Here is a 20,455-nt window from a genome sequence, read left to right on the forward strand (position 1 = left end):
CAGGAAGGTGGTGGTTTTTTAAAAAAAATCGTTTACAAGTTACTTTTTTTTTTAAAAAAAGGACTGGACTAGCTGGAGTCATGAATAATGCCATTTCTTGTTTTGGAGAGGATCCTATTCCTATTCTTTTCCTACTTTATTCTATTCTATTCCATTCCATTCCATTCCATTCCCATTTTTACTCAACTACTCCGCTCAACTATACTCTACTTATGTGACAGTTTTCCATTAGTATATTTTTACAAGGAGCAGTTAGTTTACCTCCTGAAAACTTTTCCATGAAAATAAACTAGACAGTTTCTTGTTCTGTCGGGAAGTGGGTTAATCCATGATCTTCCTTAATTGGCTAAAAATAAATAAATAAAAATACTTGAACAGTGTAGTTGGGTATAAGTGAAGAGGCAGTTCATCATCTCCACCTCAGAGAACAAATCAATAAATCAATTTCCCAAAGAAGCTAATTGTACTGAATTATAATAATTCAATAATTCAAGTTGTATTAATATTCAAGAAAATGAATACAGAAACCTAATACAAAAATTCATTTTAAAAAGTAAAAAAAGTTTTAAACGTGCAGAAAAGTTTCCTCCCCAAAAAAGAAAGATGAAACTTTTCCAACCCCAGCAAGTATGTTCATCATTAACTTTAAATTCATCATTGTCTCTTAAAATACAACCAAATACATCTTCATTCCATACCTCACCCCATTTTCTACAGATGCATCTCTAAATCCTCAGCTGTCCTTATTGACTAGCAAAAGTCCAGAAAAAGTTAATACACTCAATTAACAACATAACTATTTGTCACCCTTTCTATTTAAAGAAAATCCCCTTAATTCCTTTCTTAATCAAAACCTAATCTCAATTAACAATTAAACGTTGTAAAAAAATAAAAACTTAAACATCACCAGAATTAATAACCACTTGTTTATAAATCAAAAGTCCTAACATAGATATTACAAACTAATTGGTTATATCCAATTAAACATTTCCAAAAAGAATTAAGCAGTCAAAACAACCAATAAATTTCAACAAAGATAACAATCTTTTATTTAACCAGAATCAAATAAATCAATTTTACATTTTTATTTTTATTTTCATCACTGAGAGCTTTAGGACCCATAAACAAATTTTCTAATATCTGTTTTCTTCTATTATCCTCATCTCTTCCAAAATTCTTGTCATCTTTATCAAAGACTATTTGTTATTACAACACAGTAACTCCAGTAGAACTCTTATACAGGCAATCCTGAACTTACACCAGTTTATTTAGTGACCGTTTGAAGATACAGCGGCATTGAAAAAAAGTGACTTATGACCGGTTTTCACCCTTATGACCGTTCCAGCTTCCCCATGGTCATGTGATCAAAATTCAGATGCTTGGCAACTGGCTCCTATTTATGACGGTTGGAATGTCCCAGTGTCATATCGTTATTTTTTGTGACTTTCTGACAAGCAAAGCCAATGAGGAAGCCAGTCTCACTTAACAACTGTGTTACTAACTTAACACCTGCAATAATTCACTTAACAACGGTGGCAAGAAAGATCGTCAAATGGGGCAAAACTCACTTTACCGATGTCTCACTTAGCCGCAGAAATGTTCGGCTCCATTGAAGTCATAAGTCGAGAACTACCTGTATTCCAAATTAAACAAGTAATCCACATCACCTATTTTGACGCATTATTTGCATATCCTTTTTAGTTTGTAAAAATCATCCAATTCAATTTGTAAATCCGGTGCTTTCATCTCTCCTTTGTGGGTTATAATTTTTAAGTACAATATAGAACCCATTTCAGTTTCAAAGAGTCTTGTTCCTCTTTTGGATTCCAATAGTTGAAACTACTTTTATTGGCTGGGAATAATGACATTGTGGGGGCCAAGAGAGAGAATTAAACTAGGGGCCTATTTGTTATCTTAAAAGAAAAGAAAAGATAGCTGGGAATCTAGCTTGTTGAAGAATATCTTAATTGCAATATAGACATAGAGTATTTACTTGTGATCCAGAAGCTGATTGATATGACCAAAAACAGAATATCACTGGGCAACAAGAGAATTCTTTTATTTGTTCTCCAGACAGGGTGGTCTTTTAATAATATTGACTAATAATTACGGATGTTAAGATCCAATCCTTCTGAAGGGCATCGTACATTTAAAAGTTACACAGATGACTTGTGGGTGGCATTACTCATACCATGTGACTCAATATGTAGCGTCATTTGTATCTATCTGTGTTAGGTGAGTAAATCACTGAGAATCTGGTGACTGGATCCAGTGAAACTATTTTTAGTTTATGCTTCAGAATCAAACAGAACATGTATCATGCATTGATTGTTCACAGAGTTAATGAATAGAAGCCAAGCAGGGTTGGGTACAGAAATTCCATCCGATGACTTCATTATCTATATTCACCTTTTATACACTGCTCAAAAAAAAAAAGGGAACACAAAAATAAGACATCCTAAATTTGAATGAATGAAATATTCTTATGAAATACTTTGTTCATTACATAGTTGAATGTACTGACAACAAAATCACACAAAAATTAGCAATGGAAATCAAATTTAGCAACCCATGGAGGTCTGGATTTGGAGTTACACTCAAAATTAAAGTGGAAAAAACCACTACAGGTTGATCCAACTTTGATGTAATGTCCTTAAAACAAGTCAAAATGAGGTTCAGTAGTGTGTGTGGCCTCCACGTGCCTGTATGCCTTCCCTACAACGCCTAGGCATGCTCCTGATGAGGTGGCGGATGGTCTCCTGAGGGAATCTCCTCCCACACCTGGACTAAAGCATCTCCCAACTCCTGGACAGCCTGTGGTGTAACATGACATTGGTGGATGGAGCGAGACATGATGTCCCAGATGTGCTCTATTGGATTTAGGTCTGGGGAACTGACGGGCCAGTCCATAGCATCAATGCCTTCGTCTTGCAGGAACTGCTGACACACTCCAGCCATATGAGGTCTAGCATTGTCTTGCATTAAGAGGAACCCAGGGCCAACTGCACCAGCATATGGTCACACAAGGGGTCTGAGGATCTCATCTCAGTACCTAATGGCAGTCAGGCTACCTCTGGGGAGCACATGGAGGGCTGTGCGGCCCCTGAAAGAAATGCCACCCCAAACCATTACTGACTCACTGCCAAACCGGTCATGCTGGAGGATGTTGCAGGCAGCAGAACATTCTCCACGGCGTCCCCAGACCCTGTCACGTCTGTCACATGTGCTCAGTGTGAACCTGCTTTCATCTGTGAAGAGCACAGGGCTCCAGTGGCGAATTTGCCAATCTTGGTGTTCTCTGGCAAATGCCAAACGTCCTGCACAGTGTTGCGCTGTAAGCACAACCCCCATCTGTGGACGTCAGGCCCTCATACTACCCTCATGGAGTCTGTTTCTGACCGTTTGAGCAGCCACATGCACATTTGTGGCCCGCTGGAGGTCATTTTGCAGGGCTCTGGCAGTGCTCCTCCTGTCCCTCCTTGCACAAAGGCGGAGGTAGCGGTCCTGATGCTGGGTTGTCGCCCTCCTACGGCCTCCTCCACATCTCCTGAAGTACTGGCCTGTCTCCTGGTAGCGCCTCCATGCTCTGGACACTATACTGACAGACACAGCAAACCTTCTTGCCACAGCTTGCATTGATGTGCCATCCTGGATGAGCTGCACTACCTGAGCCACTTGTGTAGGTTGTAGACTCTGTCTCATGCCACCACTAGAGTGAAAGCACCGCCAGCATTCAAAAGTGACCAAACCACCAGCCAGAAAGCATAGGAACTGAGAAGTGGTCTGTGGTCACCACCTGCAGAACCACTCCTTTATTGGGGATGTCTTGCTAACTGCCTATGCTTTCCACCTGTGGTCTATTCCATTTGCACAACAGCATGTGAAATTGATTGTCAGTCAATGTTGCTACCTAAGGGGACAGTTTGATTTCACAGAAGTGTGATTGACTTGGAGTTACACTGTGTTGTTTAAGTGTTCCCTTTATTTTTTTTGAGCAGTGTATAAGACAAACTATACAGGAATAGGCTTTAATGGAAAGGCCTTTGACCTTTAAAAAGCAAGGTCCCAAACCTTATATAAAGCCCTCTATGAACAAACTTGTATCCTTTCTGTTTTTCCCCACAATAACAACCCTATGAGGTGAGTTGGGGAGGTCCCCCAGAGACAATTTTCATGGCTAAAATGGGACTAGAACTCACAGTCTCTGGCTTCTAGCCTGGTGCCTTAACCACTAGGTCAAACTGACACAGAAAGGATACACACAAAAAGTAAGTTTTGCAACTGTAGTAACATTCAGATGAAAGAGCATAATGACATCCCTGTGATTTATAATTATTCATTCTAAGCTCTAAAAAAGCCACTAGAGCATTGGCTACATGGGATCCCTCTATGCTGTTCATCTGTGCATACAATGCATACACAACTTCCCTATACATTACAACATAGGAACAACACCTCAAGGGCAAATATAGATCAATGGATGGTTTTAGAAAGAAGGAACAACAGCATCTCCCAGTACTAGAAAAGCTAGAAAACCAAACCCAAAAGGTGAGGGCAAGATCTCAGAGGCTTAGTAGAATCAGATAATTTATCAATGGTTGGATAACTCATCTTGTTTACAAAAGACAACATTTTAGATGGTTAGTATTATTACTGGGGGTTTTTTTTTGGCCAAGTAGAGCTAAGCATGTGATTGTGGAGTGGGGAGCAGGTGATGTTGCGGTGGATGTTGATGATCTAACCATTGTACTTTGGGACTATATTTCGTAAACTTCCTACCTAAGATGGTAGTGTCACTGCAGGACACTTTGGAAGGAGCAACTCTAAAGAGGATTTGCTGGTGTTTTAAGGGATTAGGTTTGTCCCAGCCTAGGGTTCTCCTCCTCCTCCTCTTCCTCCTCCTCTTCCTCCTCCTCTTCCTCCTCCTCTTCCATAAGGCTGCTTTTGAAATGGGACCTTCTCCTGCTTCTCTGAGGAATTGTTTTCAGCTCCATCAGATGGGTATTGGCACAAGTGACAAGTCATCTCAGAGTTTGAAAAAGAGTCAGAGAAAGTGAGGCCAACATTTCACTCATTTCAGAGTATAATAGTGTGTGGCAGAGGTGGGATTCAGCAGGTTCTGACCAGTTCTGGAGAACCAGTAGTGGAAATTTTGAGTAGTTCAGAGAACTGGCAAATATCATGTTCTGCTCAGTACTGTCTGGATGGCATAAAGCAAACAGAGTAACTCCACAAAGCATCCACACAAAGTCTTTTTTATTGGTTCATCAGGCATCCTTATCAACTCACATTTATGATGAGATTCTTCTTAATGTCCAATCCTTTGCATATCTGAATTGTGGTGTAGAAAGATAAAGTCTCATCCCCATGATGATTGAAGCAGCTGCATGGTATGGTGGATTCAGGCAAGAGTGAGGGAGCTCCCCCAACCCAACAAGGGTCAATTTAGTGACCAATCTGGATTACAGATGTGACCACATAACATGGACTACATTTCCCAGGATACCTTAACTATATTTACTATGATGCATTCCCTTAAGGGGACAGTTCTGAATTCCTAATTAACTATCCCAAATCCCATGAACTCTAAACTGTCTGGACAGCACAAACCACCTCTGTCAGCAGATCTTACAGTATCTTTCCCTTGCCACGCCCACCAAGCCACGCCCACAGAACTGGTAGTAAAAATGTTTGAATCCCACTACTAGTGTGTGGGTTAGCCAGAACCAATTACAACTCAGCCTAATATAATTGAGCATTGAGTAAACATAGCTATGGTCAGATGTATACACATCCAGATGCTAAACAACTTTCGGCCAGTCTAAATAAGTTTTAAGAAATCCCAATTCAATCTATAAAGTGGCATGTGTCATTTGTGCCCATTTCAAAAGATGCTAGCATAACCAAATCTGAGCTGCAGAATTCCAGGTGGTCATAAGATGGCACCAAAAAAGCTAGTGGTTTTTGGATTTCTGTGCTGCCATCTAGGGGTTGTTCTAATTCTTGCACCCCAGGACCGATAGCTCAGAATAAGCATTGCCCATTGTTTTCTCAGCATAATTAAGATGTTTTGAATCCTATATGGCTTTGATCCTAATTAGACAATGAGATGTCCAGGGTGGGGGGAGGGTTCCTTTCAGAGATGCTCTTGCTTTTGGAGAACTTTCTCAATAAATGGAAAAAGGTGATTCCCTCTGGGTAAAAAAAAAAAGTGAACACACCCATCTTCAGTGAGGACTTTGAGTTGCTTTAAGATAATCACTGTCCTTGTGTCTAGTTGTTCTTATTTCTTGTGTTTTATATGTAATGCAACCATAATCATTGATAACATAAAATGCCACTATAATCTCAATTTTATTCTTATCATCTTGGCTTGGCTTTGTTCCCGGGGCATGATTTAAAGGAGAAAGGTTAATCCCTGCACTTGGTCATTCCTGTCCAATTCTGAAAGCCGATGGTGACATGGCAGGACAGTGAAATGCCCAAAAGAGTATAAAAATAACAGGAGAAATCAAGGGACATGACTGAATTCTTTCTGCGTTTGCTGTCATGAGGCGTTTGGATGAATGGCACACTAAAGGAAGCCTACACAGCCTAGGAGAAATATTGAATTCCAGAGGGAGTAAATTCTCCCCAGGACAGAATCTGACTTATAGATCCCCCCCCCTTTTTTTTTTGAAAGGGGGTGGATTTTAGATTTTAAAAGGAACTTTACAGTAAAAATTGGCAGGTTAATTGTCCAGACGCCAAATGGAAAATATGAGCTTAGATATGCTAATTTTCCCAAAAGGAACTGTATTTTTAAACCTTAGTTTTCAATATGACCTAGTGCAATACAAGTAGTCATCAGCTTACAATTGAGGCCAAAATTAATGTCGCTAAATGAGGCATTTGTTAAGTGAGTTTTGCCCCATTTTACGGCCTCTCTTGGCACAGTTGTTAAGTGAATCACTGCAGATGTTAAGTTAGTCACACAGTTGTTACTTACTAAGTAAATCTGGCTTCCCCATTGGCTTTGCTCATCAGAAGGTCATGAAGACACTGTCACCGTCATAAATATGAGTCAGTGGCCAAGCCAGAGGGGGTAATCAGCAGGTTCTGACCAGTTCTGGAGAACTAGTAGCGGAAATTTTGAATAGTTTGGAGAACCGGCAAATCCCACCTCTGACTGGAGATTTTACAGTATCCTTCCCCTGCCACGCCCACCAAGCCACGCCCACAGAACCAGTAGTTAAAAAAAAAATGAATCCCACCACTGGGCCAAGCATTTTAATTTTGATCACATGACCACGACACTACTACTGCAACATGCGCAAGTGTGAAAACAGTCACAAGTCACTTTTTTCAGTGCCCTTGTAACTTTAAATGGTCACTAAATGAATTGTTGTAAGTCGAGAGCTACCTGTAATTTTCAAAGACGAGAGGAAACTGAGAGAAATGGCAATCTTCTAACTTCATTTTAATTTTCTTACAGAATTGTGTGGTAGTACGCAATGTAATGTAATAATTGCCGGAATGAAATGGTAGGAAATTCTTCATTTTTTTTCTTCCCTGGCTTGAGAATAAACATTTCAGTGCATCTCCTTATCTGCCTCCTCCCACCTCCACCCCAAATTGGCTATTCAGCTGTGTGATGAAGCGGTCAAGTTAAAATTCTACATGGGATGTCAACGAACTTGGGTGACTTTGCGGCTACTGACCTATAGGTAAATAATCATGGGCAACGTAGAGGCTTAATTCCTGAACACTAAGTTAGTATGCAAAAGTTGATGGACATTGAAAATGAACAGACGCATTATTGGTTAATGTGGCGGCACTGGAATATTTGATACTTATTTCTTTTTGTTTTTCAAATCCTCTTTTGGTGAGTTTTTTTTTTTTTTACTATTTTAGATTTAGGGAAAAAATGTTAAAAAAATAGGACACCTTGAACAAGATAAAAGAGAAATCATTTTAAAATTATTATGACCAGATTCTCATAGTCTTACTGTAATTTGAAGGAATAAAGGTGCTTGCTCTGTTAATAGTATAAAGTTCATCTTTTTAAAAAAATCTATAAAATTCTGTTTTGTTTGGATTAATGATATTATGTAAGAGATCTTTTTGTGGATAGAATGGATGGATTTTCTAAACTGTACCTTTAATGACAGATGATAGAAATATCAATGAAAACATCTTCTAAAGTATACCTATACAGCAAGACCACATAAGGAACTTTCAGTAAGGTGTAAGAATGGAATTAATAATATTTAGTTTTGTATTGAAAAGCCATTAACCTCTCCTTTTTAGACTATATTAAAACAGAATTATATATGAGGTGGAAAATCGAGGATTTGGTGTTTTGATATTTTAAATATATGTATGTGCTTTGGGGGCCCTCTGAATTAAATGGAAAGGTTGAGAGGGTAGTTAAATTTCTAAAGTGCTACTATTGGTTGCTGTTGATTGGTTCTTATTCTGAATTGCCATTGTATGTTTTTACAGTATATTGTTGTTTCTTCTGTATTTGGAATAGTTATGTTATATTAACTGCTCAGAACTGCTTTTGTAAGATGGGCAGCCATATAAATTGAATCAATACATAAATAAATAAGACAGCTTGAGTGGCGGATATGCCCTTGCATTATGTCCCACATCTAACCCATCCTTTTATATTCATTCCTGAAAGAGAAAATAACTCATAATCTATACAGATTTTAAAGAAATCAGTGTAGTGTCTTGGATACTGCATTTCTATTATTATGTTATTATACATTTCAAGAGCCTAAGGAATAACAATTCAGACCAAAGGGTCAAACGCATTTATGTGGCAACTTAAATGGTTCATTTGTCATGTTTACATTCAGTGTTATGTAAGAGTGTGTGTGTGTGTGTGTGTACCTATGTGTTCAATAATGTACACATACATACGCGCTGAAAACATTCCCACTGCATATCTTGTTCTGGGTTGATACATACTGAGGTTTATATCTCTGTTGGGTTTATTACACTCTATCAAGTTGCTGTCAACTTTTAGAGATTACATAGAACTTGTCCAGGACAATCACTTTCCAAACCTGGCCCTTCAGGTCCTCCAACGTTACACCCATTGTTGCTGGAATCAAGTCCAACCACCTTGTTGTTGGTCATCATCTTTCTTTCTATCTACCTTTTGCAACGCTATGGATTAGCAAAGAAAGCCAAGTATTTGCACAATGTGTCCAAAATATGATGGTGAAAAGAAGACCGTTGGCGTTAAAAGCCATGATGGTTTATTTATTTATTTATTTGTAGTTGTTGTTAGTTGCGAAGTCATGTCCAACCCAGCACGACCCCATGGACAACATTTCTCCAGGCCTTCTTGTCCTCTACTATCCCCCGGAGTCCATTTAAGCTCACGCCGACTACTTCAGTGACTCCAGCTAGCCACCTTATTCTCTGTCGTCCCTTTCTTTTGTTGCCCTAAGTCTTTCCCAGCATTAGGCTCTTCTCTAGTGAGTCCTTCCTTCTCATTAGATAGCCAAAGTATTTGAGTTTCATCTTCAGGATCTGACCTTCTAAAGAGCAGTCAGGGTTGATCTCCTCTAGGACTGACCAGTTTGATCACCTTGCAGTCCAAGGGACTCGCAGGAGTCTTCTCCAGCCCCATAGTTCAAAGGCCTCAATTCTTTGGCATTCAGTCTTTCTTATGGTCCAACTTTCACAGCCATACATTGCAACTGGGAAAAGCATAGCCTTGACTATATGCACTTTTGTTGGCAGAGTGGTATCTCTGCTTTTTAGTATGCTGTCTAGATTTTCCATAGCTTTCTTCCCCAGGAGCAAGCATTTTTTTAATTTTTTGGCTGCAGTCCCCACCTGCGGTGATCTTGGAGACCAGGAAAATAAAAACTGTCACTACCTTCATTTCTTTCCCATCTATTTGCCAGGAATTGAGAGGGCCAGGTGCCATGATCTTAGTTTTCTTAATGTTGACTTTCAAGCCAACTTTTGCACTCTCCTTCTTCACTTGCATCTTTAGTTCCTCTTCACTTTCTGCCATTAGAGTGGTATCATCTGCATATCTGCAGGTATTTATTTAGTGTATGGCAAATACATGGACTTACAGTAGCTCAAATGCCAATGCCCAATTCACTCAGCTGTTCAAGGCTGATGTAAGCTTTCAATGGACATTCGGACACAATGTGATGGATATTTTGTCGAGGAGCACCACAGTCACACTGAGGGGTAGAGACAAGACCCCACTTAAGCAATGAGTCCTGGCTCTAAGAGAGTTGGCTTTAGGATCTGACAGGCCAGGACCTCATCCATTGCCCTAATCACAATGTCTTGGATAAGGTGTGAGATTGTGTGAGGCATAGAATGAAGTACATTCACATCAGTCAATCTATTGCTTCAGTGTTACTAATCCCTTGTCCTGACTGGCTGTGCCACTCTGTCATGCTATATTGACTCAATTAACTTTGATCTATTTTTTTTTAATGTGTCAACAATGCTGATGGACGAGCTCACTTGTCTTGGCTCCCATCCATAGCCTTCCCTTCCCAACATATTTCTCCATTCATTTAATTTTGCTTTAAACAGGGGGCTCTTCCCCAACTGTACTATTTAGACTTCTCTCATTCATGCACTAGATCCCTCCACCAGGATCCACAGAAACCTGGTATTTATGACAGAGACTCAAATGGTGCTATCCCTTTCTGTTACGAACACCGCCACTTCTGGGCGTGCATGAAACTTTATGATGCATCTAGAAAAAAGGCAGGGCTTGTATCAACAGATCATAATGCCATTTTCGTCATTCTGACTTCCTTGTCCCTCCTGTGGACATCATTGTAACCCTCCCTCTTTTTTTGTTTGTTCTTTTAAACAGCTTCTGGTTTGTTTGGTTTTAAAGTTGTCCTTGTTGCTAGTGTGTGTTGTTACCGTAGGTCAGTTTGTGTGCCTGAGGTAGTTTATTAGGCAGCATTGCACACACTGCTTTTGGTTCCCTTGCCAGGCTAGCAGCCATTAAGAGGCTGAGCAATGAAGGAAGAATATTGATGTCCCAATTTGCTAGTCATTGATTTCTCAAAATTATTCTCTGCCTTAGGTTCCCTTTGGCCAGAGAGGGTCAATATGGAACTTTAGTAAAAAAAAAGTTGGATTTAAGCAAGATCTTCCTTTCAGCCAGCAGATATGTTGTGACTGAGCATATAGAGTCCAATTATTGTGATGTTGCCATATTTCAATGCACAGTTCCTACATGGACAAGCTCTAGCAAATAATGGAAATAGAAAAGGTTTCAGGTAGACAAACGTGAACCCAAGGATGGAAGCATCTTCAAATTCTGATGCCTCCAACTATTAGCCATTTCCCAATTCTTAGAAGCCATTTTGAGTCCTGAAGTCATCTCTTGTGAGGCTCATTTAAAACCCGGTTTAAAAAAAATAAAAAGAGAAAGCATAAAACACCTTGGAAAAGATTTAGGGCGTTGTGTTATCTTCTGATGTCCAATTGATTGAGGTTGTGTAATCAGCAGTTAGACTTATCTGTGTTAAACATTTAAAGAGAATTAGTATATCTGTGAAAGGGACGGGATTAAAAAGAACTCAAATAGCAAACAAATTGCAAAAAAGCAAAGGAGGGTTTAAAAAAATAACATATATTTCCAGCAATGTAGTTTCTTGGTAACTAGAGTATGCAATTCAGAACATTGTAAAGGTATTTTATTTATTTTTTTATTTGATTTTTCAATTGCTTACAAGATAATAGGTATAAGTATAAACATGAGTAAGAATACAGGAAACAGGTACGAATAAATGGAGAAAGTAGGACAGGGACGGTAGGCACAATTGTGCACTTAAGCATGTCTCTTAGGAATGGGGTAAGATCAATAGTGGATAGTTTAAGGTTAAAGGAGTGGGGGTTTGAGGATGTAACAACAGAGTCAAGTAGTGCAGTCCAGGCATTGACTACTATGTTGCTGAAGTCGTACTTTCTGCAATCAAGGTTGGAATGGTTTACATTGAGTTTGTATCTGTTGTGTGCTCTTGTATTGTTGTGGTTGAAGCTGAAGAAGTCATTGACTGGTAGGACATTGTAGCAGATAATTTTGTTCACTACGCTTAAGTCCAACCATAGGCGATGTAGTTCAAGGTTGTCCAAGCCCAAAATTTCAAGCCTGGTGATATAGGGTATTCTGTTGTGAGTAGAGGAGTATAGTACTCTTCTCATGAAATACTTCTGGATTCACTCAATTGTATTTATGCCTGATATACAGGTGAAACTCGAAAAATTAGAATATCGTGCAAAATAATTATTTCAGTAATGCAACTTAAACAGTGAAACTAATATATGAGATACTCATTACATGCAAAGCAAGATAGTTCAAGCCGCGATTTGTCGTAATTGTGATGATGATGGCTTACAGCTCATGAAAAGTTCAGCGACATCTCGAGAGCCCACAACGAGTGCGCTCAGAAGCCACGACTAAACACGTGCCGAAAAAAAATATCAGGTTTAATTTAGCATCTTTCCAATTAAGGGGTCAGAGACACAATTTCCATTGGCATGGGCAAGACTGGATTTAGCAAACAATTTGGTGTGCTGCAGAGCTCTTCCTATGATACAGTAATTGCATATGTCTAACGAGCAAAAATGAATTGGAATTTGCTTTGCACTCTTTGGTTTTGAACTGCGAAAGTAAGAAAATTCTGATCGGGCTTCTTTGAATTAAAAACAGTCAAACTGTGGCTCAGTGAAGATTATCTATTCACTTATCTATTTCCCCAAACTAGATTGTGATTTGTTTTTAATTCAGCATGTGGTATGATCTTAACTAGTTGTGGCATATTCAAAATGCCACATATTCAGGTGTGGTTAAAATAAGTCGTGATTTAGCATTTCATATTTCTTGAATCCCTTCAAGCCCTTTTCGGGAAGCTTTGCAAACACATCACAACAGCAGTAGGCTAAGCTTGCTGCTCACCTCTTTATCGCATCTGTGGATCAAAATGTTAGAAAAAAACAGCTACTGGGATCAGTATTGTCCCTAATTAAGAGCTGGATGAGGCTTATTCCTGCAGGATGACCTACTCCAAAAAACAAGGGAGGCACCGCCTTTCTTGCCATTTGGTTCTCCCCACGAGTTTTAAAGAAGTTCATTTTTTATATATATATACACAAGAATACTCTTGACTCATGCTTCAACATGGTCAATGAAAGATGGTCAGTTGATAATGCTCAACAGATAGATGGACCAATACCCTGAATCTAACACAGCTATTATACTTCTTACATGGAAAGTGAATAAGAGGGTATGATAGAACAATTTGCAGCTTGAATTGTAAAATTTATCCTTCCTATCCACATACTAAGAACTTCCATCAAAAGAACAAATTATAGCATTCCACAGGGACATGTTACTCTTTATTGAATTTAACTGGTTGATCAAAGGTACATGGGTGTAGAAGTGGTGAAATTCCATATACAGGTGAAACTCGAAAAATTAGAATACCGTGAAAAAGTTCATTTATTTCAGTAATGCAACTTAAAAGGTGAACCTAATATATGAGATAGACTCATTACATGCAAAGCAAGATAGTTCAAGCCGTGATTTGTCATAATTGTGATGATGATGCCTTACAGTTCATGAAAACCCCAAATCCACAATCTCAGAAAAATAGAATATTACATGCAATCAATAAAACAAGGATTGTACATAGAACAATATCGGATTTCTGAAAAGTATAAGCATGCATATGTACTCAGTACTTGGTTTGGGCCCCTTTTGCAGCAATTACTGCCTCAGTGCGGCGTGGCATGGAAGCTATCAGCCTGTGGCACTGCTGAGGTGTTATGGAAGACCAGGATGCTTCAATAGCCGCCTTCAGATCTTCTGCATTGTTCGGTCTTATGTCTCTCATCTTTCTCTTGGCAATGCCCCCTAGATTCTCTATGGGGTTCAGGTCAGGCGAGTTTGCTGGCCAATCAAGCAAAGTAATCCCATGGTCAGTGAACCAGGTTTTGGTGCTTTTGGCAGGGTGGGCAGGTGCCAAGTCCTGCTGGAAAATGAAGTCAGCATCCCCATAAAGCTGACTGAAGCATGGAGTGCTCCAAAATCTCCTGGTAGAGGGCTGTGTTGACCCTGGACTTAATGAAGCACAGTGGACCAACACCAGCAGATGACATGGCTCCCCAAATCAACACAGACTGTGGAAAATTCACACTGGACTTCAAGCATCTTGCAGTGTCTCTTCATTCTTCCTCCAGACTCTGGGTCCTTGGTTTCCAAATGAGATGCAAAAGTTGCTCTCATCAGAAAAAGAGGACTTTGGACCACTGAGCAACAGACCAGTTCTGTTTTTCTTTAGCCCAGGTAAGACGCATCTGACGTTTGTTGTTCAGAAGCGGCTTGACAAGAGGAATACAACATTTGAAGCCCATGTCCAGGATCCATCTGTGTGTGGTGGCTCTTGATGCACTGACTCCAGCCTCAGTCCATTCCTTGTGAAAGTCCCCAACACTTTTGGATGGCCTTTTCTTGACAATTCTCTCCAGGCTGTGGTCATCCCTGCTGCTTGTGCACCTTTTTCTTCCACACTTTTCCCTTCCACATAATTTTCTATTAATGTGCTTTGATACAGCACTTTGGGAACATCCAACTTCTTTTGAGGCTTTCCCTCCTTATGGAGGGTGTCAATGATGGTTTTCTGCACAACTGTCAGTCAGCAGTTTTTCCCATGATTGTGCTTCCTACTGAACCAGACTGAGAGACCATTTAAAGGCTCAGGAACCCTGGACACTTCCGGCTTGTGGTTCTTCAGTGCAGGCAGGATTCCGTGGCTCTGCACGGTTTCTGCCTGTGTTCACTGCCTGAGTGCCTCGAGCCATTTGGCTTCGGGGCTAAGCCACCTTTGAAGAAGGTGGTGAAGACTGGGGGGTTCTGGCAGGGACGAGAGACATCGCATCTCTCTTCCCTAGCCGGCTAAATCTCCCTCTCCGACGGCAACTGAACGGCGATCTTTTATGGCCGCCATTTAGAAGAGCCCAGCCGGGGAAAGAAATGTGCTGGAGGGGTTTGTGAAGAAATGAAACTGATTTTGCTGACCGGGACAAAGGAACAGTGAAAGTATCCTGGTATTTAACACCTACTAAAGACACATTGTTCCCAGACTGAGTAAGCAGTGAATGGATATCAAAGGGAAAACTTTTTTTTCTTTTCACTCTCCTTCCAAACGGAACAGCCTTGAGATAAATCGGAAACCCGCATTGAAGGTATGCTAAATGCTAAAGATTGTGCTAATGCCAAAGGGATATGGATTTCTAAATATTTAAAGAAATTTTTTTCTTCTGCTGTGAGTGGGAAGGGAGAGGGAAAAAAATTGAAATTGAAAATAAGGAGCAGACTGCCTAGAATGTTAAAGAGCCATTTGAACATTAATAAGACTTCAAAAGACATATTATAATTGGAATTTTGTGATTTAATAGCAACACCAGAAAAAGAAATGGAAGAAGGGGAAAAGTGCTAAATGAAATAGTTTATCTGGATTGTTTGGTGACTTTGCATCTTTCGGGAAACTTTTTTTTTCTTTGTTTAAAAACACTCGGGTGGTTGTTTTGGGAAAAAATTTTCCTCTTCATAATGGCACCACTTTTGGATGAATTTAAAACTGAATATCTAAAATATAAAAAGGAAGAACAAGACTGGAAAGATACCTTGGACATTCTTTTTCAATCTCTAGAAATGGCGGTGCATTCCTATGGAGAATTGATTGCGCAGCAGGATAATTGGGACAAAGAAGGAACCATTTTTGATGAACATGTGACCCTACTGGGGGAGAAGAAGGAGGAAGAGGAAAAGGAAAAAGGGATTTTAAAACTTAAAAAAACAACCAAAAAAGATAAAAATGAGTTGAAGGGTAGATATAAGATTAGGAAACAACAGGAAGGGGGAAAGCACAAGAAGAAAAGGCAGGTGGAAAGACAAAGGGGTGAACAGGGTAAGGAAAAAAAGAAGCAAGGGAGAAAGGAAGGGGTGAGAAGTTTCAATGATGGGAAGCAAGATTTGAAGAAACAAAATTTATTTATAGACAATGGGTAAATTTAATTGAAAAAGGGATTCTGTAAGGTACATAAGATTGTGTTATTATAGGCATTTATAGAATAAAATGTTTAAGATATAAATATATAAATAAGTATTAATAGGTACGATTAAAATTTTTCTTTTTCTCTTTATATAATATATTGTGTGACTTTAGGATGTGCTAAACAGAATCCCAATACAAGTTATGTGTGATATTAAGTATTATCAGGTTAGGGGAAAGAGTTAAAGGCGTCATACTCTAATTAGTGTACAGGAGAGGTTTTGTTTAAAGAGAAAAAATGAATGGATAGTTGAGAACAGACAAAGAATGTTAAGTATTATGACTTGAACTGAGATGAGTAGAATAAAATTAAGAGAGTTAAAAAAAGGAAGAAGCTATATAGAAAATGGAATGATATATAAAAGGAACATGATTTTTGAAGAGGTGTCTGTATGATGAGTTTTAGCCCGGGATTAAGCAACTTTCAGAAAAATGTTTATGTTTTTATGTTTTATGTCTTGTTTGTTTGTTTGTTTTTTATTGGAAGAGAATAATGAAAATGTATAAGACAGATGGATATAAAAAATGTATACAATCTAAAGTTAAAGAGATATAATTTGAATAAATAGAAGGAAAAGAAGTAATAAAGAGAAGTTTGGGATAAGATATGAAGATGAACAGATAAGGTAAATATATATATCAAATTGTGCTTGTTTGGAAATGTGATAACTTGGAATAATTCTGTCTTTAAATAAGTTGTTGTATTGGCTTTTTAAAGAAAAAAAAATTCCTATGTCATTATATTTTATGTTTTATTTGTCTATGTATTGTTTTGGAAAATCAATAAAATTTGTTCAAAAAAAAAAAAAAAAGGCTCAGGAACCCTTTGCAGGTGTTATGCTTAACTAGCTAATTAGAGTGGGACACTTTGAGCCTAGAATATTGAACCTGTTTACAATATTCTAATTTTCTGAGATTGTGGATTTGGGGTTTTCATGAGCTGTAAGCCATAATCATCACAATTATGACAAATCACAGTTTGAACTATCTTGCTTTGCATGTAATGAGTCTATCTCATATATTGGTTTCACCTTTTAAGTTGCATTACTGCAATAAATGAACTTTTGCACGATATTCTAATTTTTCGAGTTTTGCCTGTACAGTGCAGATACAGACAGATGAGCTGTATTCGAGTATTGGTCTAGCAAAGGTTTGTATGTCCTAGTTTGCAATTCAATATTACTGGAGGAAAAGCTTCATAAGATTATATTTACAACTCTTAATGCCTTTTTGGCAATGCTGTTACAGTGAGCTCTGGTGCTTAGGTCATTTGAAATGAATAGTCCAAGGTCCTAGACAGAGTGAGAGTCATTAACAAAATTATATCTGCCTAGCCTTTATTTGGTGTACTGATTTTTTTTTTCCAATGTGTAGGCCAGAACATTTGTTGGTTGAGATTTGGAGTTACCAATTGTTTGACCATTCAGACACATAATCAAGGTTTCTTTGAAGGACAGTAGCATTGTTGGTTGTGTTGAATAGTTTTACGTCATCAGTGAAAAGAATGCAGTTGCTTATAAGGTGATTGCAAACGTCGTTTATATAGAGTATAAAAAGTGTGGGTCCTAGAACTCTGCCTTGGGGGACACCACTGTTAACTGGAGCAGGGCTTGATATAGCGCTCCCTATTTTTACTATTTGTTGCCTGCTTGACAGGAACACAGTAATCCGCTTATGGAGGGATCTGGAAATGCTGTAAGAGTTTAGTTTTTACAGTAGTTTGTCCTGTACCACTGAATCAAAGGCTTTGCAGAAGTCTATGTAAATTGCATCTATTGCTTTACCCTGGTCAAGTAGAATAGATTACAAAACAATTTTTTCCTGAAACCAAATTGTTTTTTGGAGAGTAGTTAGTTGACTCTAAGTGGAGGGTTATGGATTGGTTAATGATTGATTCCATGACTTTGCTCATGATGCACTTATTGGGCAATGATGGGCTGAATGGATATAAGGATGCCTTAATCAAATGAATACTAAGAATTATTGGATAATCCTTTATTAAGAGGAGCTCACAACAATGACTTGTGCCCTTATCACTACTCTCCTGAAACCAAAACCACTTGGAAGCTTCAATTAGTATAGAATGCGATGGCCTAATTGTTGCTAGAAAATTACCAAGATGAGCACAGTACACTTTGTGTCCTGGGCCTCTGCACTCTCTTCCTGTTAGGTGCTTTGACGATTCAAAGTGGTTTCGACCTTTAAAACCCTATGTGGCTTGACACTGAGATATCTCCAGGACCATCTCCTCCACTCAATTTCATCGATGCTCCTGGGAAAATCTATTAGCAGGCTCCATTTCTGGGTGATTGATGATGGGATGGAAGGCCCCAGATGTGGCTTTTTGGTGATGATGCTGATGCTATTGAACTCCCTAGCCTCAGCTCCTACCTTGTTTGTTTCAGAAAACTATTAAAATGGAGCTGTTTAATTCCGTTCGGTTGTAGATATCACCTATTTTGTTGCTTTTTGATAAGTTGTATTATTTTATCCATACTTCAGTTATTAAATATTGTTTTTAAAGTTAGTTATTCTGTGGATGTTTATTGTTGAGATTCAACCTACTAACAGGTTTTGATTATTATTATTATTTAATAAATAAAAGGCTGCCACAAAGCACAAGAGATCTGCTAGGTTACTGAAGCTCATTCTAGAGTTTGATGTTAGCCCACAACAGAATCACAATTTCTTGGATTTTTGTAGGAATTGAAAGAAACGGATCATGCCTGAACCAGTTACTTTGTGCAGTATTAAGAGAATTGGAGAAGATAATTTGGCCTTTGAATCAAATGAGTCACGTAAGTCTTTGGACACTTCTTGATTTGTTCATATCATTCCTTGATTATGATTTATTGTATGGTCATTGTTTATTACAATGTTTACAATTTATTACAATGTTTTCTCTACTATTTTGCTTTTGCTTTGTTATAGTAAAGTAACATTAACAATAGATTAGATCCTAATTTACAGGAACATGAATCAAATCTTCTCCCTTTTTGTTTATTTAAACAAATGTGTGTTGAATTAGATGGTCATGAAAAGACTGATTGCTAATTTTTTGGCATAAATAATAGTCTTCAACAGCTTACGGGGATCAGAATAATGCTTGCATAACTGAAAACAACAAAACTGGTCTGCTGATTTAACTAAAATTTAAAAACAAACCCTCTCAACAGCTTTTTAAAGTTGCACCTTCTCCTAGAAGAATACTTACAAGTCCATGCATATTTTTCCTTTTAAATCAGGGGGGTTGAACTCGCGATGACACGCTGTTGTTACATTATTTATCACAACTTTTCCCCACTTCACTAAAACGGGAAAATACACCCAGCCGACTGCGAGTTTGACACCCCTGCTTTAAATCCAAAGTCTTGCACATACCCTGTTTTTCACATAAATGTATACTTTTAAATTGCAGTAGCCATTTGAGTGCAGTGCAGGATATATTCACAGTGACATGCAGTATATAGACTGATTTTGTTTTGTTTTTAAAGTGCCATTACCTTTATTGAACATCTAGCCTTAAAGATATCAGTATTATCTTTAAAGCTCTTAATGGCTTGGAGTCCAGGCGTTTACCTGCCTGGTTACCTAGCTAGGTCAGTAGAAAAGGTCTTTTTAAGGACCTTTTCTCTTCCTTACTGCCAAAACTCTGCCTGCCTGTTACACTAGATGGGGCCTTCTCCTGAGAAATTATCAGGTGGAAGGACATACTCCCTGGGAAGCTGTGTTTGGCCCAATATTCAGGAAGATAGAAAAAAAAAAGACATCTACCAAACTTATAATAGTTAATGCATTTTAATGTTTAATTTCAACTCCAATTGTAACTGTATTAATATTCTCATTTTGTATTTTTTTTCACTCACTGTTAAGTCATCATGATTATTTAAAAAACACACACCAGAAAAAGCAGGGTGGAAATCTAAAATAAAATGCTTTATAAAATGGGCAGAGTTAGATGTTTGAGTAGGCAAAGGCAAGATAACTGTAACCATAAGGGATTTGAGGAGGAGTCATACAAGGATTTTTGAATTAGTTAAATGTAGAAAGCCAGTTTTCCTCCTATCTCAAAAGTGCTTTTTTCAAAAGGTAACTGGATTGTTTTTTCCTTGAGGAAGTAGTTTTCCTCCTACTCCTCTTAAAAAGACAAAGGTCAAAACTAACATCTTTGTCGCCCTTCCTCGTGCATAAGGAACCAGTTTAGTGAAACAAAACCAAAACTGAAGATGTTTCAATTTGGTCTATTCTGAAGTTTTACAAAAGTCAAGCACTGCATTGCTCAATGAAAAGGTTAATGTAGTGAAGAAAGCCAGAAGCAAGTATATGCATATAGTGATTGGTAGGAGAAA

At 38.4% G+C, this 20,455-nt stretch overlaps 1 protein-coding gene across 2 annotated transcripts in view; it reads left to right on the forward strand.

Annotated features, from left to right (window-relative positions):
- The first annotated feature begins 7,759 nt into the window (after positions 1–7,759).
- The window catches only part of ABCB11 (ATP binding cassette subfamily B member 11), a 90,727-nt gene continuing 78,031 nt past the window's right edge, over positions 7,760–20,455 (forward strand). The window contains exons 1-3 of one of the 2 annotated variants that reach the window (XM_087919990.1): positions 7,760–7,864; positions 14,003–14,338; positions 18,810–18,904. In XM_087919990.1, coding sequence (XP_087776116.1) covers positions 18,829–18,904 — 76 coding nt within the window. In that variant the 5' untranslated portion in view covers positions 7,760–7,864; positions 14,003–14,338; positions 18,810–18,828. The remainder of the gene's footprint in view (positions 7,865–14,002; positions 14,339–18,809; positions 18,905–20,455) is intronic. The other variant, XM_087919989.1, reaches the window with a different exon arrangement.

This window comes from Pseudonaja textilis, chromosome 1 (genome assembly GCF_049901715.1).
Source record: "Pseudonaja textilis isolate UNSWEBS1 chromosome 1, rPseTex1.2, whole genome shotgun sequence".
In the NCBI taxonomy this organism is placed as follows: domain Eukaryota; kingdom Metazoa; phylum Chordata; class Lepidosauria; order Squamata; family Elapidae; genus Pseudonaja; species Pseudonaja textilis.